The 17339-nt window shown below is 42.6% G+C and overlaps 1 protein-coding gene across 10 annotated transcripts in view; it reads right to left on the minus strand.

The window, feature by feature from the left end:
- PPFIBP2 (PPFIA binding protein 2) overlaps positions 1–17339 on the minus strand; it is a 208705-nt gene that overhangs the window by 45266 nt on the left and 146100 nt on the right. For 9 of the 10 annotated variants that reach the window (XM_019476847.2, XM_059722697.1, XM_059722698.1 and 6 more), the window contains 2 exons: positions 15579–15710; positions 379–471 (listed from right to left, as the gene is read on the minus strand). In XM_019476847.2, the coding sequence (XP_019332392.1) occupies positions 379–471; positions 15579–15710 (225 nt within the window). The remainder of the gene's footprint in view (positions 1–378; positions 472–15578; positions 15711–17339) is intronic. The other variant, XM_059722700.1, reaches the window with a different exon arrangement.

Genomic DNA, 17339 nt, shown 5'->3' on the forward strand with positions numbered 1-17339 from the left:
ATGGAACATTTCCCCACATTGAGGTAACTGTGACAGTCAGGCTAAAGAGTTTTCTCTGTAGTGACTTGTAACATATATGGAGACAGTAAAATAGAAAAGCTTGAAATAAACACCTGCTGCCCCAAAACAATTCCTTTGTTATACAATATGCTAGTTTTTAAAAACAGAAAAGAACAACAGACTGCAGGAAAGAGATTTCCACAAAGTATGATTTGAAAGGCAAACTGTATATTGGATGGGTTTGTTCAAATAAAAACTCACTTTATGCAGTTATCACTGAAATATAGCAAATGCAAGAAAAGTAAGTACAGGGAGAAATGGTAAACATCTGCTTCCAGGTAAAATAACTCACTATTAAATGCCAAATTCACTGCTTACTTTGGTCGCTTTTAATTTCCATTCATATTGGGTTCTTTCATTTTCCAGCTCTTCCACTTTTCCTTTGAGATGTTTGAGTTCCTGTAGCAGGCTCTGCAAAAATAAAATATAGACCAGCTAAATGCAAAGACTCAGACAAGTGTTAGTTCTATGAAGGAATGAATTGTGTCATGCATGACACACTCCAGCAAATACAGGACCATCCATGCACAGCAAACTTTTCCTTGTTATTTTTGCATCACAGGTTAAGCGGTGAAATCTACTGTGATTTGCTCTCATTATTGCTAGGAATGTTTTCTTATTGACTGACTAAATACACTTCAATGACAGTGTTCAAGGGCCCCACTGATATCCATGCAGTATTATACTGAGAGTTGTTTTGGGGGGTTCTTAAAAATATCTAGGAGACTGAAGTTCTGACCAAAAGACTCCTAACTTCCATAAAAGAAAAAAAAACCCTTTGAGACAGATATATTAAGGTATTTAAATAACAAAAAATACAAAACAAACAGGGAAATATTCAGCTAAGATATTACAGGTATATAACTCCATAGACATATGCAACACTTTAAAGACACATAAGACTATGTTCCAACCATGAGTAGTCTGTGAAGGAGATAAAGGAATAGCGAATGGAAAGTTCCATGGTAACTGATGTAGATGCAGACATGCATAAAATATAAATACATTTGCATAGAAATGTTTAATAGTGTCATCAACTACACTGCCTCTGCAGGTGCTCAGAGCTTTCATAAGAAGCTACAGAGTAAAAATTGACCATCATGTTAGTTTTCAAGACTATATCTGAGGCCATAGTAGGTTGGAGTGAACCTGATAAGTGTTAGATTAGTTTCACTCTGCCGTACTTTGGGGAATGCCCTTTGTCCATCTGGCCATTGTGAAGTGTGAGCTCCCTGGCACAGGGGATGCATGTATGCAGCACTGAGCACAAACTAGAGCTATGTTTCAAAAGAAATACAAAAAATGATGGTGAGGAACAGAAAGAGTAACAGTATCTGTAGAGCTGATGGAGGGAAAGAGCAACAGCAATGCTCTTTATGAGCCTTTAGGATGAGAGAAAAATGATACAGGCTTAGGGCACTCATCAGGGATTCTGGAGATCCCTCATGGTTCAATTTTCTCTTCTGATACAGACTTTTTATGAGGCCTTGGGCAAGTCACTTACCCCCTCCATGGCTCAGTTCCCATCTGTAAAGGGCAGGTGGTTTTTCCCCATATCACATGGGGATTGTAAGATTAATCACATTCATTCAAGTCTCCCCACTTCTGATTGGTAGGTTTACCCACTTGGGCTGTGTCCACATGATCACGCACATGCATTTTCTGGTGCCTCAAAGGCTTTTGAGGTGATGCAAAATGCACCCCATGCATGTGATTTGGTTCTCTGTGCTGCATATTTGCAGTGTTGAGGCAAATTTAGATGCCAGGAAATCCCAGTATCAAAAAGAAAGCATGGAAAAAAGTGGGGCAGCGTACATGTAGCAGCATATGCCACCTCAAACTGGAACCTGGCTGGCCAGAGCCAGGCTCCAGCTGCTGGCCAGGCTCTGCAAACCTGGATCACAGCCACTGGAGCCCCAGGAGGTCCCCAGGACCCCAAGTTAGGCTGCTGGGGCCAGCCCAGGTGCTGGCCTCAGCCTCCCCTAACTCACCCAGAGCACTTTTCCCACCTGGCCACTGCTTTTTTTGCTGCAGCACCCATGTGCCCCTGCTCATGGGGATATGGCCTAAGAGTCTAATAAAATCTCTAGGTCCTTTGTATGAGTGGATAAAGACCATGAATGTGTGGAATGGGGAGAGGAGAGGACAAGGACATGAGGAAGAAAAACATGGAATTTGGAGGAAAGATCTATAAAGGAAGAAAAAGAAACCGTGTGAAAGGAGGCAGAGAACGAAATGAAGGGAAAGAAAGTTTCAAAGGAGAGGAGGGATGAAGGAGGAAAATTTAGACTGGGGCAGTCAACCTGCGGTATGAGTGCCACAAGTGGGACATGCAGACTCTTCATGTAGCATGCAGTAGATCAAGGAGGGAACAGGCTGTAGACAGGGCTGGAAGCACAAAGCAAAGCACAAGATGATGCAGAAAGCACAAGGCAGGGAGCAGAAAGCAGAGCAGGAGTTCAAACAGGGAGCACAGACTAGGGAGCAAAAAGAAGAGCAGCAGCTGGAAGAGGAAGGGTATCACAGCTTGGGGAGGTTGTGGTGTTAATTTGTGGCAGGCCAGCCAAAACGATCGGCTCCCACTGAGCTGGATAATGAAGGAAATCTAGGAAAAGATCCATTATTCATAGATTCATAGATGTTAGGGTCGGAAGGGACCTCAATAGATCATCGAGTCCGAACCCCTGCATAGGCAAGAAAGAGTGCTGGGTCTAGATGACCCCAGCTAGATGCTCATCTAACCTCCTCTTGAAGACCCCCAGGGTAGGGGAGAGCACCACCTCCCTTGGGAGCCCGTTCCAGACCTTGGCCACTCGAACTGTGAAGAAGTTCTTCCTAATGTCCAATCTAAATCTGCTCTCTGCTAGCTTGTGGCCATTATTTCTTGTAACCCCCGGGGGCGCCTTGGTGAATAAATACTCACCAATTCCCTTCTGTGCCCCCGTGATGAACTTATAGGCAGCCACAAGGTCGTCTCTCAACCTTCTCTTGTGGAGGCTGAAATGGTCCAGGTTCTCTAGTCTCTCCTCATAGGGCTTGGTCTGCAGGCCCTTAACCATACGAGTGGCCCTTCTCTGGACCCTCTCCAGGTTATCCGCATCCCTCTTGAAGTGCAGCGCCCAGAATTGCACGCAGTACTCCAACTGCGGTCTGACCAGCGCCCGATAGAGGGGAAGTATCACCTCCTTGGATCTATTCGTCATGCATCTGCTGATGCACGATAAAGTGCCATTGGCTTTTCTGATGGCTTTGTCACACTGCCGACTCATGTTCATCTTGGAGTCCACTAGGACTCCAAGATCTCTTTCCACTTCCATGCCACCCAGCAGGTCATTCCCTAGGCTGTAGGTGTGCTGGACATTTTTCCTCCCTAGGTGCAGCACTTTGCATTTCTCCTGGTTGAACTGCATTCTGTTGTTTTCTGCCCACTTGTCCAACCTGTCCAGGTCTGCTTGCAGCTGTTCCCTGCCATCCGGCATGTCCACTTCTCCCCATAGCTTTGTGTCTTCTGCAAACTTGGACAGAGTACATTTCACTCCCTCGTCCAAGTCACTGATTAAGACATTAAAGAGTATCGGTCCAAGGACCGAGCCCTGAGGGACCCCACTAACCACACCCTTCCAGGTCGAAACCGACCCATCCACCACGACTCTCTGGGTGCGACCCTCCAGCCAATTTGCCACCCACCGGACTGTGTAGTCATCCAAGTCACAGCCTCTTAACTTGTTCACCATTATGGGGGTGGGATACCGTATCGAAGGCCTTCCTGAAGTCTAAGTATACGACATCCACCCCTCCTCCTGTGTCCAGGCGTTTCGTAACCTGGTCATAAAAAGAGACTAGATTAGTCAGGCACAATCTGCCTGCTACGAACCCGTGCTGGTTTCCCCTCAGCATAATTTGTCCTGCCGGGCTCTTGCAAATGTGAGCCTTGATAATTTTTTCAAAGATTTTGCCAAGGATGGAGGTGAGACTGACTGGCCTATAGTTGCCCGGGTCCTCCTTCCTCCCCTTCTTGAAAATGGGGACCACATTGGCCCTTTTCGAGTCCTCCGGGACTTTGCCCGTACGCCACAAGTGTTCAAATATTCCCGCCAGTGGCTCTGCAATTATGTTGGCCAGTGCCTTCAGCACCCTCGGATGGAGCTCATCCGGGCCTTCCAACTTAAAGGCATCCAGTTCTTCCAAGTGACTCTGCACCATCTCAGGGTCTACATATGGTAGTCTGGCACCTTGCTGCTGCCTCTCTACAACCCCAGTGAGAGACTTGTCGTGCCCCTCACTTAGGAACACTGAGGCAAAGAACTCGTTGAGGAGTTCAGCCTTGTCCCCCCTGTCCGTCACCAATTGTTTCTGCCCATTTAGCAGGGGTCCTATTCCTCCCTGGGCCTTCCTTTTACTCCCTATATACCTAAAAAACAATTTCTTGTTGTCCTTTACTTGGGATGCCATCCTCAGCTCCATGGTAGCTTTGGCCCGCCTAACTGCCTCCCTACAAGCACGAGCAGAGGAGGTATATTCATCTTTGGTGATCTCACCTTGTTTCCACTTTTTATGTGCTCCCCTTTTGGCCCTTAGGTTGCCCTGGATTTCTCTGGTCAGCCAAGGAAGCCTCCTGGCCCCATTCCCTCTTTTTCCTCACATCAGGATCCTCTCGCTTTGTGCCCGAAGGATCGTTTCCTTAAGGCAGAGCCACTCTTCTTGGGCTCCCATCACTTCCACACTCCTACTCTGCAGTGCGTCCTTGACTAATCGCCTGAGTTCATTGAAATCATCTTTCCTAAAGTCTAGCACTTTCATCCTACTAGTTACCTTACCCACTCGACGTCTTATGGTGAATTCTATTATTAGGTGATCACTGTCCCCCAGATGACTACCGATCTGTAGGTCCCCTACCATGTCATCCCCCGTTGCCAATACCAGATCCAGTATGGCATTCCCCCTAGTGAGACCGTGTACCTCCTGTGTCAGGTGGAGGTCCTGTACACAGGTTAGAATCCTGCGTGAACGGTGGGACTTTGCCGTCTGCGTCTCCCAGCAGATGTCTGGGTAGTTTAGGTGCCCCATGACTACCGCCTCTTTAGCTTTTATGGTCTCTGAGAGCTGCCTCAGGAGCCCCAAATCTATTTCTTCCCCTTGGTGTGGGGGTCTGTAGCAGACCCCTACCACCAAATCCCTTTCTCCTTGTCCATGTAGCCTAACCAACAATCCTTCTACTTCCTCATCCTTTGATTCTGTCTTGATGAGGGTTGATGTATATTGCTCATTGACATAGAGCGCAACCCCTCCCCCTTTTTTCCCCACCCTGTCCTTTCTGTACAGCCTATAACACTCAATATGTACCGCCCAGTTGTGGGACGAATCCCACCAGGCTTCCGTTAAGTCACAGGTGTTTTGTGCCAGCAGGAGCGCTAGTTCATCCTTCTTGTTCCCCGTGCTCCTAGCATTAGTATATAGGCACTTGAGCCCTGCGACTGGTGCCTTTGCTGCCCCCCTGCTCTGAGGACCTACTTAAAAAGAAAGGGGATTAAAACAAAGGGTTACAGTGATGTCATTTTAGGAAAAACATACTTAACTGAATAAAGCACAACAATGCAAGCAACAATACAGAAACATGCCATTTCTTCACCTTGTAGAAGATGCAGCTTTGGGATACATATACAGCTTCACCAATATATTTTATCCTGCTCATTGGGTAAATTTTCCAAGTACTAAATTTTGCATTTAGTAATGTCTGTAGTTTGGCATATTAAAGTACAACTTTTCTTGCCTTTTATGGTGGTGCCCAATCCACTTTCAAAATGTATCCAAAACAGGGATGTAGCTTTGTCACTGGTTCTATCCACACCTGCCCATCCTCAATTAAGTTTATTTCTTAAATGTCTCCCTAACCCCTTTTGAACACAACTGTCACTTCAATGCTCATTCTTGAAATCAACAGTACCAATTAATCTTGGGACTTGCTTTGTGGAAATGGTGTTCCCTGAACTGAAGTCTAGAATGGGATGAAGTTTAACCTAAATCCAGAAATCGGATATATATATTTCCATGCATTAAGCAGCCATCCCAAATGAGACAAGGAATATAAGCACAATATCTCTTCAGATGTGCTTTCTGAACACATAAAGATATACATTTTTTGAATTTGATTTTTAACCTGCTTCTTCAATGTGTGATTCATATGGTAGTGTAACAGTTCACTGTTTGCAGATACTGACATTGGCAAACTATTAAATATAATGAAACTTAGTAAGAACCAAATCTGTAAAGGACAGAAAAAAAAAGTGAAAGAGAGAAGTGATGGGAAAACACATATAAAGGACTCTGAGAAGATTATTTGCAGAATCATTTGGAATCCATGCTGTAATTAGAGGTACAAAACTGCAGCAAAATGGCACTAAAAACCAAGTCTTCAAATGGGCTTTTGGGTGGGAATACCAATGTCATTCCACCTCCAATCAACGTAAGCAGCTTAAGCAAAGTAGCTTTTACCCTGACATGCGCAGTGCCTTTGATCAAATAAAGCTTTTTGTCAGTTTCAAAAAGGTTCTCATAAGTGCTTGCTACAGGGAATAAACACATTTTTGGTTCATGATTTCCTTATTTTTAAATGCATAGTGAAGTCTCTGATTGTGGTACTTCCAGTCATTTAATCCAATTAGAATACATGCAATGAACAGTATGAAAGAAATGTAAGTTCAGTATTATTTTAGAGACCTTTTAGATATTCTTACCATATTTACCTGTAACTTCATTGCTGTAAATGTCTTAAGCAGTTCAGACATTCAGGAATTAACAGTCTCCTGTATTCCCCATGTCAGCACATGACATATATGATTGAAGGCTTGAAACTATCCTGCTGTAAATCATACAGACTTTGTTCTACAACAGAGCAGGTATAATAAAACACTTTTGAGCGAAAAGAGAAATGGATACCATGTACAATCTGAAGGATGTATTTCCTTCTCCGATATTTGTGTATTGCTTACAAAGGCGTGAACAGGAGCAGTACTTGGCCTTGATTTATTATTTGGATTAGTATATTAACAAAGCACTGTAATAAAAAGCCACACAGATTAATGCCTACTGCTCAAAACACTATTCTGATTAACAGAACTCAGTTTGGTGGAGAAAAGAGGCAATGCACAGACTCATGCTAAGGGGTACTTCTCATACATCACACCGAGAGCAATTCTTCTGGGTGAGGGCCTCTACCACTGATCTTGTGCTAGGCTGAGGACCATTAGTTGTCAGGTCAGGTTTCCTATCTTGAGACTTTCTTTCCTGGATTTTACTATTTATTTCCAGCTGCAGTCTACACATCTGTTCCTGTAGCTCACTGATCAGGTTCACTACTGACTGCAAACAGGAAAGAAAGGCAGATAAAAAGAAAAAAAGAGGTCAAGGAAGAAATGAGGTCAGGAAGCAAAGTGTATTACTTTGAAGTCATGACATTAAAAAAATCAATGAAGTTAAGAGGCAAACTGGAAAAGAACAAGCTATATTTTCTCCTCACAATGGAGGTATACATTGCCATAAATCTAGAGGAGGTCCACTGAGTTAGTGTTTAGAAACCAACAGGATAGATGCGCTAGAATTATTCAGAATGAACATCAGAGTGGAGATCAGAGTTTGGCCAACATCTTCAGCAATCCTGTGCAGCAGGATTAAGTCAGATATCAGAACAACTGAAAACATTATTATCAAGTTTGACCAGTGGTGGAAGCTGTTTTGGGACATGGATGAATACAGGATTTACAAGCATCATTTTTTTGCTGAAGTGACATTGGCTATGTTGACTTATGAAATCAACTTGGACAGTTGCCTAGAGATCAGTTAGGATCATAAGTCAGTGGCCACATTATTTTTAACCACTGGCATTCACACAGAAAATAGAATTAGCTAACCTCCATTTTACTAGCAGGCCAGTTTGTATCTGGGACTAGGAAGGGTGACAACAATAAACCCTTACACCACAAATGTAGCCATATAAAATTGGGCAGAATCTTAACACAGAGATCATGTGAAACAATTAAGCGGCATATGTCAGAAAAGACAAAATGACGTCATAAAACAAAAGCATTCATGTGGAGAAGATCTACTCTGACATAAACAACAAAACAAAACATTTCCAGTTATGGAAGCAAATTAAGAACAAATCAGCACTAAAAGCTCAGAATCCTAGATGGTTTTCCAGCAACTGTGAAAAGTTGGGGTTCCTTTTTCTCAACATTGACATTTACTGAAAACCTATAAATTACAGATTTGCATTTTTCCTAAATCAAGTAAATCTGATGACACTGATCCATCCCTTGAATGGGTGGGACATTTAACTGTCAGTAAAATACCTAGAGACACTCAAGAGATTTTGATTTTCTCTATTATGAAACATTGATGTTCTGGTGAGGTTCTATGCCTACCTGGAGTTTTTCTGAAGTCCGGTCAATACAAAGATAGCTGCAGTTATGGTCGGTAACAGTCAGAACATTTTTGTACAGGTGAAGAGCTTACAGAGTGTAAGCATACATGTTACAGACACCTACATGCTGAAGACAGCCAAAGTCCTCAGCATCTCCACAGGACTCCATTGCCAATTTTAAATATAAAAAAGGCCCCCTTTTATTCTCCAAAAGAATCACTATCACTATCGGTGATATTAAAAAAAATTACAGGTCTGATATTTTCACTGTGTTGAGCACCGGATTCAGCATAGCAGGTACTCATCCTGTTTAAGCACATCTTTAAGTTATTTGTTGAATCAGGACATAAATATATGCTCTGGTCAGATTTCTTCCTCACCCAGCAGAAGTTTTAGGCTGTAGATAAATGATATATCTACAGTCTAAATTGAGCCAAAACCCCTTAACAAATTAAGACATTTAGAAAAAGAAACTGGCCCCTGGCATATGGAGGCTGTAACACCTGTTCTTTTGTAGACTGCTGCACTGTCATAGCTACAGCCTGCCTACCAGCTCACCAAGACAGATGCCATACACTGGATCGATACAGAGCCACTTTGCAACAACGAAGGGCAGGATTGAAGAGAAGTACCTTTTTAGTGAAGGCTGCCACTCTATCAGAATACTGCAAAACAGAACATCAGGAAAGCACCTAGTTTTGTATAAAATCTGAATACTATGCAGACGCCTACTTTGTTTCCTTATATCACAGTTTCATCAAGTGGCTGATGTTATGTGTGCATGTGCTATTTATTTTTTAACACAGTACTGATAAATCACTGTTGATTGTTACTAACTTTAGTATATGATTTTCCAAGGTAAGGTGCCTGACTCCCTTATTTCTTTGGAAAATCCCCGTTGTGATCCTACCTGTCTTTGTCAGGGAACAGGGAATACCACTAACCTGCACGAGGGTTTGCAGAACCATTTGCTGCGTAAGTGGAGCACCAAGGTAGATGTCTGTATATATGGACTGACACAGAGAAGAGACCAACCAGCTTCCCTTGTTACAGATCCTTTTCAGGGCAGTGCAACAGTTCAGCAGCAGACATGTGGGAGGCCTCTTGTGCCTGCCTTCCAGCCTTTTTACTGTGCTCCAAGAACAGAATCCCAGAATATGAGGCCATGCATGTCTGCTTGCTGCGGACTTGCCTCAAGGCAGACCTGATAAATTAGAGATAGTAGAACTCCCTGCTTCAGCAGACAGTTGGAGGGGTCCATAGAAGAGAAAGTGAAAAGCTCCTGATGTAGTCTCTGTCTTTGCTGATTCCTGTTCTTCTCTTAGAGGGAAAAGACTAGCATTGATTTCATTTCAGCTCTTTTTGCTTCTCGTTTTCTTGTAATCTCTCTGTCCATTCCCTTTGTCAGGCCTCTTCTCTTGCAGCATTAAAGGCTATTAAACTGTTATATCCAGACTTTGGCTTGGGCCAAAGAGAACATCTAAACTTTCCAATTCTTTTGGAAAGTTTGGAACCAGACCCAGATCTAAATAAGCACAAGAACATTACATTCAGAAGCACTGAATGCACTTTTTTGTTTTTTGCCACTCTACCCCCATGTATTTATAAAGCCTGGATTGAGACCAAGGGGAGGCACAAAGCTTTGTAGCAACAGTGATCATTAGCAGCACTAGCCCTCTGAGACATAAAAGAATCACATTGATAGATGCCTTAGAGCAGGGGTCAGAGCCTGCATGCCAGATCCGGCTTGTGGAGCCATTGGATCTGGTTCATGGAGGTGGGGTTTTGGTGGTATCTGGCAAAATAGGGCTTTGGCAGCAGGTGCTTTCCACATGCCACCAGCTGCAGAGGTTTCTTCTCCTGCCACCACAGAGACAAACATGGCAGTCCTATAGTGCCTGCCTTCCTACCTCTATTCTGAGAAGTGAAGGGAAAGACATGGGATGGGGAAGGAGAGGTGATTTCTGGCTTACAGCCAGAAAAGTCTGCCTACACTTGCCTTGGAGCAAGAGAAAAACTCAGGCTAAACATGTTCCATTTTGGTTTCAATTTCTAGATACAAACAAAAAGTACCTGTTTAAGGCCTCTGCCACATATTACACTTAAGACATGTTTAACCAGTTAATCACATCTTAAGTTGTAACCTGCTCACACTTTAAAGCAATTAATAGCGTTATAAACCAAGGAATAAGCCACAAAGTAATTCCGCAAAAATGTGAATAACTCTGAGCCTGGTTTCTATCACACCATTACTTAAATATGTGGCCAGGTGTATCCCTGTGGCTGGGAGCCCCATTTTCTGATGGTGCACTCCTATAGCTGGGAATCTGGACCAGCTGATGGGGCTCCCAGCTACAGGACCACATGATATGCCCTTGAGGCTGGGAGCCCCATGAGCAGCGGAGGCTACCAGTTGTAGAAGCTTCCTATCTGCTGATGTGGGCGGAGTGCCATGCATGTGCTGCAGGAAGCACAATTGTGTGGATCGTGCATGAGATCGCACCGCAGCTTTACCTGTATGTCTGGCAGGGGCTTAAGTCCCTGGAGAAACTTTGTATCCTGGATGTAACTTTTCCTACCTAACATTAAAAAGGTGACACAGATTAGATTTGTTGTCACTGTTACTGTCTAAATCCTTGTTCTTATCACAGGAGACTCAGTGCAGAAACAAATCAGGGCCAAACACATAAGCAATAGGGACGTGCGAAGAGGGCAGTATTCAATTCAGATTTGGCCTAATTTGGGGAACAGTGATTCGATTAGCTGATTTGGATCACTGTCCCGATTCGACTTGCCCGAATCTGAATCTGAAGATTCAATTCTGATTTAGAGAATCAGCAATTCAGCTATAGACACAGCTGTATATGTTTTTTCTATGTACCTTGAGGTACCAGGCATGGCTTGTGAATGCTGAGATGGTGGAGAGGATGGAGCAGATAGAATATTTCTGGTCCACTTTCGGGTTCACCACCGAGCATGGGGGGATCCCTCCGCATCTCCCCGGCTCAGCGATTGGCTGCAGGGGGACCCCAGGTGCCGCCCCTCCATGCTCCTGTGGGACGCTCCATCTGCCCCATGATCGCAGCAGCGTTCATGAGCCATGCCTGGTACCTCCAGGTACATAAAAAAACATAAAGCTGTGTCTATGGCCAAATCATCGAATCTCTCTGAATCTCTCCAAATCGATTCAGAGGCATCTGATTTGATTCAGAGTGATTAATGGGTCTCCTGATTCAATTTGGATTTGGAGATTTGGCCGCTGAATCAGGCCGAATCTCCTCTGAATCAAATCAGCGACCGAAGCTTTGCACAGCCCTAATAAGCAATAGAACTAAGAAAGGACACAGAGACCTCCACTCCTACATATTCTCAGTAAGGCAAGAGATACGGGAAAGCTCTACCCTATCAGCGCATGCATACAAGTAGTAGTCCCATGCTTTTATCAATCCAAAGCAAGAGAAAAAGGAAAGACTATGCAGGTACGGTGGCATGGAAATTGGGGGAAAAAAACCTTCCAGGAGCCATTTCCTCCCTTTAGCTGCCATGCAAGGGTAGGGGGAAAATTTGTACACAGAACACAACTCACAGTCCTGCCAATCAGGGTTAGAAAAGTAATAGAAGTGGCAGGTCTGTTTCTAGACTCTTCACCAAGTCCCTGGTAATTACCCACCCTTGTGCATCATGAAGCTCAAGAGAGCTCAGATCTGTACTACCTTTAATACATGCCACTGTGTATGTTTCACAGACTGACTGTCATCAAGCAAGTAGCTCATGAATACAGTCACAATACACAATGCCAGGAGCACAGAGGGAGTGGGAGGTGGGGGAAGAGCACAACAGTTGTTCCTGCCACCTCTTAATAGAAGGCCAGCTTGTGTCTGGGTGCTCACATAGCACAGGCATCTTAATTGCAACATGTCAGTTGATACTGAAGCTCTATCACAACTTGTTGAAGTTAACCCTCCCCTACCCCAAAAAAGCTCCCCCACCCCAAAAACAGTTAAGCAAGCTGGATCTTCAAAACTAAGACCTTTTCAGATAAGATTTTAGAGATGGCCTCAGAAACATTCAGATTATAGCACTGCTATAAGAGAAGTCATTCTATGAAAAGAACAGTAAAATTGCAAAACTCAGAGGAAAGTCTGTCTGCATACAAATATGTATTATCGTGGCCCTTCTGTTAGATGGATAAAAATAGCACTTTCAATTTAGCACGTGCTTCTGGAGAGCCAGTGACAAGTGGCATTTGGTATGAAATTAATATCTTGAAAAGAAGCTTAGATATACTCAGCGGACTCTTTGTTACTAACTAAAACCAAACCCAAACCACAGCTGCAAATTGCCCATGATAAACTGAAATGGATTTGACAGGTAAAACATTCACTTCTGGAAGGCTATCTTAATTTGCCGGATCTTGCCCCAACATCAGAAAAATAATATGTTAAATTCAATGAGGTCAACTAGATAATATCGTTCTGAAATAAGTAAGCCAACAATCAGAATATATTACAAGCATATTTAGTTGAATTTTCATACATTGTTTTTGAATGTGTTTTTGTTTTAAATCTATTCCTGACAATGGCATGAAACAAGTCTGGATGTGCAATATAATTAGCATGCAACTTAACATGGTTTAGCTAGTGTATGGCTTCTGGGCGAGTTGGCTTTTGTTCTTGAGTAGGAAACTCAACACTATTGGTAGTGGTAACTCAGGGTGCAGATGTAAGTGACAATTTTTGCCCAATCTTGCCACAGAAAACGGTCTATAGCTGTGACCAAACAAAACCGCACAGCTGCAGACAGCTTAAAAAATGGCTGGTGATCAGGCAAAAATCTGAACCCTCATTGCATGAAGGTTCAGATGAAGTTGTTTCAAAACTTCTGTTTGGTCTGGGGGAGTGTTGTAACTCAAAACACTTCCTGCAAAGCGTTCTGAGTTAGAGTGGGAAGCTGCACTTCTGTCTGCACCCTCAAAATCCCATTGGCATCACACTCACTGTTATCAGTCATGAACTCTGTTCTAAGCAGAGCAATTCACTGATGTGTGGGAAGGGGCAGCCCAGACAAGGCAGCAGACAAGGTGGAGGTAACTTTTTTCTATCCTGTCCTCTGCAGCTTCACCCCTTCCATACTGCCATACAGTGAGTCTGTTCCAAATGTTTATTGCAGCTTCAATTTATTTGCTACGTGTAGTTATTGACATGCCTTAGTTGCATTATGGAGATTTTTCTCAGTTTGTCAGTTGTGTCTCCCTGAAGCACTTAAGTGGACTGTAAGTGTGCCTCTACAAACATGAGTACAAGGAACAGTTTGAGATGGGCATTTTTTTCTCTTCAGAATAGTTTTTGCTGAAAAGGGGAGTTTTTGTTTTTTTAAATTACATAAGTTTTAGGGGGCAAAATGCATTAATTCCCCAAAATTATTATACTAGGATATTTTAATGTTGGTAGAGGATAATGGGAGATTTGAATGTTTGGGAGCACATACCCCTTAGCAAGAGATTTGGACAGTTCCTTGTGAAGTAGATTGCACAGGCCTCTTCAGACTTTAGGCTTGAAGGAGATTGCTTAGGCCTTCTACAATTAAGAGACTGATTTTTATGACCAAAAGAGCCTGGGGAGGCCACAGATGTTAGTAGGGATGCTGTTATCTTCCTGGCTTTCAACCAGTGCCAGAAACCTTTGGGCAGAGTGATACAAAAGCATGTGCAGAGGAGGCGGGGGGAGAAGGGGACAACAGAAAAGTGAACAGTAAGACAGTATGTTACAGGTATGCACAGGTAAACTTACATGTGTACACTCATGTAACTGATAACTTGTTGCAAACATTATATTATGGGGAGAAGATATCTTCCCAGCATGACCTGGATTTCATATTTATCAAGTCATCTAGGAACAAGTCCTAGTCATCTAGGAACAAAAATGCCTTCATAATACCCTGACTTATCTGTGGCAAGTAAGGGTGTTCCTAGCACCCATTTGACAGGCTTTGATTTTCCAATAATCAACTTCATTTCATTTGCTAATTGTTTGTCTGTTACCCCTGGGAATTTTTCTTCTTTAATCTTCCAATGATGCTGTGCTGTGCTGGCTTTCACTATGCTGTGTTGGCTTTTACTCTTCATACATGAAGAATGTCTTGCATTTGAAAGCTTATCTAGCTCTATCCCAACCATGTAGTTGGTGCAGTAAAAGATATCTCTGTAAGAAATTCCTGCCTCTCACATAGTTCCTGGACCATTATGGCTATAACATCACTCTAATGGTACTTTGGCATTTTAAGGAATTGTGCCTGGTAGTTATGAGGGGGTCATTCATGCGGTTTTAAGAATATGTGCAGTTTTAAGAATAGGTAAGATAAACACTTGTTTAGGATAGTTTATAAGGAAGATTTTGCCTTGAGCAGGGTCAGGGATGGGGGCAGAGGGTGTGGGATGAGACTAGGTCATCTCCTGAAGTACTTTCTAGTCCTACTCTTCTGTGATTCTACCTTAAAGTATAAAGGCCCCTGACAGTTTTCAATTAAAAGTGCAATGGGATCCATGATCCCAATGATCATGCTTTCTTTCTGCTATGTTACACGTGGTACAATAGTGAGACTGGCAATCAGATCCCAATTGTGCCCTATTGCCAATGCAGAGCCTGCTGCACGAGCAATTAGCAATCCAGTCAGCGGATCAGTGCTCCCAGCCTCAGGAGTGCTTTGAAGTTAAGGGCTCTGATGCACCTGAGAGGCTGGAAGCCCCAGTCAGCTGAATATCACTGCCTGCTTTTCTCATTCCCCAACTCCTGTGGAAAGGGAAAGGCTCAGTTATTTGTTGTTTTACTACATCCTTCCAGAAAGGATTCTCTGTATCTGACTAAAGCTGCCCTGTAACTTTGGAAGTTAGTACATAGAAAAAGAAAAACAAGAGACTGAAAAAGATGCATTCATATTTGCTAGTGATTTGCAGTACCAAAGATACACAAAGAGTACCTTAACTGGAAAGCTACTGTGGCACACTCAGTTCGGCCCTGATATTTCTCCAAATGATAGTAAGCCTGTGGAAGCTGAATGTACACGAGTGACTAAGCATCAAAAGGCCAGCAAGGAGACTCACCTCAGCTTTGTTCTGCTTCTCTTCATATTCAATCTGTTCCTTCTCCATACCAACCAGCTTTATCTTCAGGTCCGAAACTTCTCCCATTAGATCTAGTTTCTGAGTCTCTAGCGATGTCCGGCTTAGCAGCTCCTGAAAGAACAGGAGAATTCCCCTCAACCGACACACAGTAATCGTGATTTATATGAACAAGTACAGCGCACTAGATTCTTTATTGATAAGTAGGTAGAGAAGGTCTCTACCCAAAGTTTATGCCTTCACTACAATTATAAGATGATTCTAAACCTCATTTTATAGCCACATGCCCTCATTGTTTACGCTGCAAAAATGGCATGGCACTGCAGATGCATTCAACGTAAGTATTTATTACAGTTGGGAAATGTAGCTGCTATCCATGTTTTTCTGGAATTGAAAGAATTAGAATATATCTGAGTGAAAACTTTTTCAAGTTCACTAGAAGGCTCTATTCGGCTGAAAACAACTGAAAAGAAATTGTTTTTACTATCGGCAAAAGGAAAAAAACACCAAGGAGACTGAGAGGAAGCCTTAGAAAAGAATAACCTTCGCTACCCTTTTCCAACTATGTGTCAATGATTTTTGCAGCTATTTTTCCTACGTGTTCTTCCTTGCAAGTTACTAAAGAACGTTTTTTTTAGCATGTTTGTGCCTGAGCTATTTTGTAGGCAAGTCACTAGCTGGAAGACTCTGTGGAAACTGAATGAACACAAGCATACATAATGTTTCACAAATATTTACATGGCACAGTAGAAAACAGCGTACCAGATAAAATCTTTTCATACAGTTTTCTATAGTCCCGTGGGTAAGAGTCTGAATTCCAGAATCCTCACCAAGAAAGAACTAGATTTCAATATTACAATACAATAATTTATATTTAGATTACATTTTATAAAGTTATTTAGCCAAATATATTCCACAACATGGTAGCCTAGAAAATACCTAAAATCTCTTCCCGTTGCCTGATCATGATAAGCAAATCTTTTCTACCATGCTGAAATCACCTGTAATTTTTCTTTGCACAGTGGAGTACCAGTTGATTTCTCAAGAGCATGCACACTGCCTAAGTGAAGAGTGTTGAACAGAATGTGATGAGACTTAACTAAATTAAGCACAGGAGACAATGTCTAAACTAATCCACATAAACAAAAACACATTTGGCCACAATTTATGCTTAGATGACCTCAGTGTACTTTTAGAAGCACTAGAAATTGATGGCAGAAAATGACAAGTTTTGGACAAAGATCCTTGTACCAGTCTGCTATCAATGAAACTGGAATATGTTTCTCTGTATTTTCCTCATACCTTTCAACTACTGGTATCAAGAAAGCCAAGATCAAAAACTTCCAAAAGACTATACATAATTATCATTAAGAAATGCCCCCCCCCCCCCAGAAGTGTTCTAGCACCTCTATTCCATTTGTGGAAGTGATATGTATGTTTATCAGCCTGAATCTCATGGAGAGTCAAGGGCATTTAGGTGTATTAATGCCTAAACCACTTTTAGAATAGAACTGAGGTGCCTAAGTCACATAAGTCCTTTTGAAAGAAAGGGTGATAGATTCTGGTCTCTGCTATATGATGTAAATCAGGAGTAACTTCAGTGATGATGATGTAGTTACTCTGGATGTGCACTGATGTTACTGAGATCAGAATCTGCATCTCATACTGGTGGGCAGACTAAGTACTTACATTATGGCACAGAACCAAGGAAGCATTTTGAAAAAGCAAAGCAAGCAATGATTC

This window comes from Alligator mississippiensis, chromosome 2, assembly GCF_030867095.1.
Source record: "Alligator mississippiensis isolate rAllMis1 chromosome 2, rAllMis1, whole genome shotgun sequence".
NCBI classification, from domain to species: domain Eukaryota; kingdom Metazoa; phylum Chordata; order Crocodylia; family Alligatoridae; genus Alligator; species Alligator mississippiensis.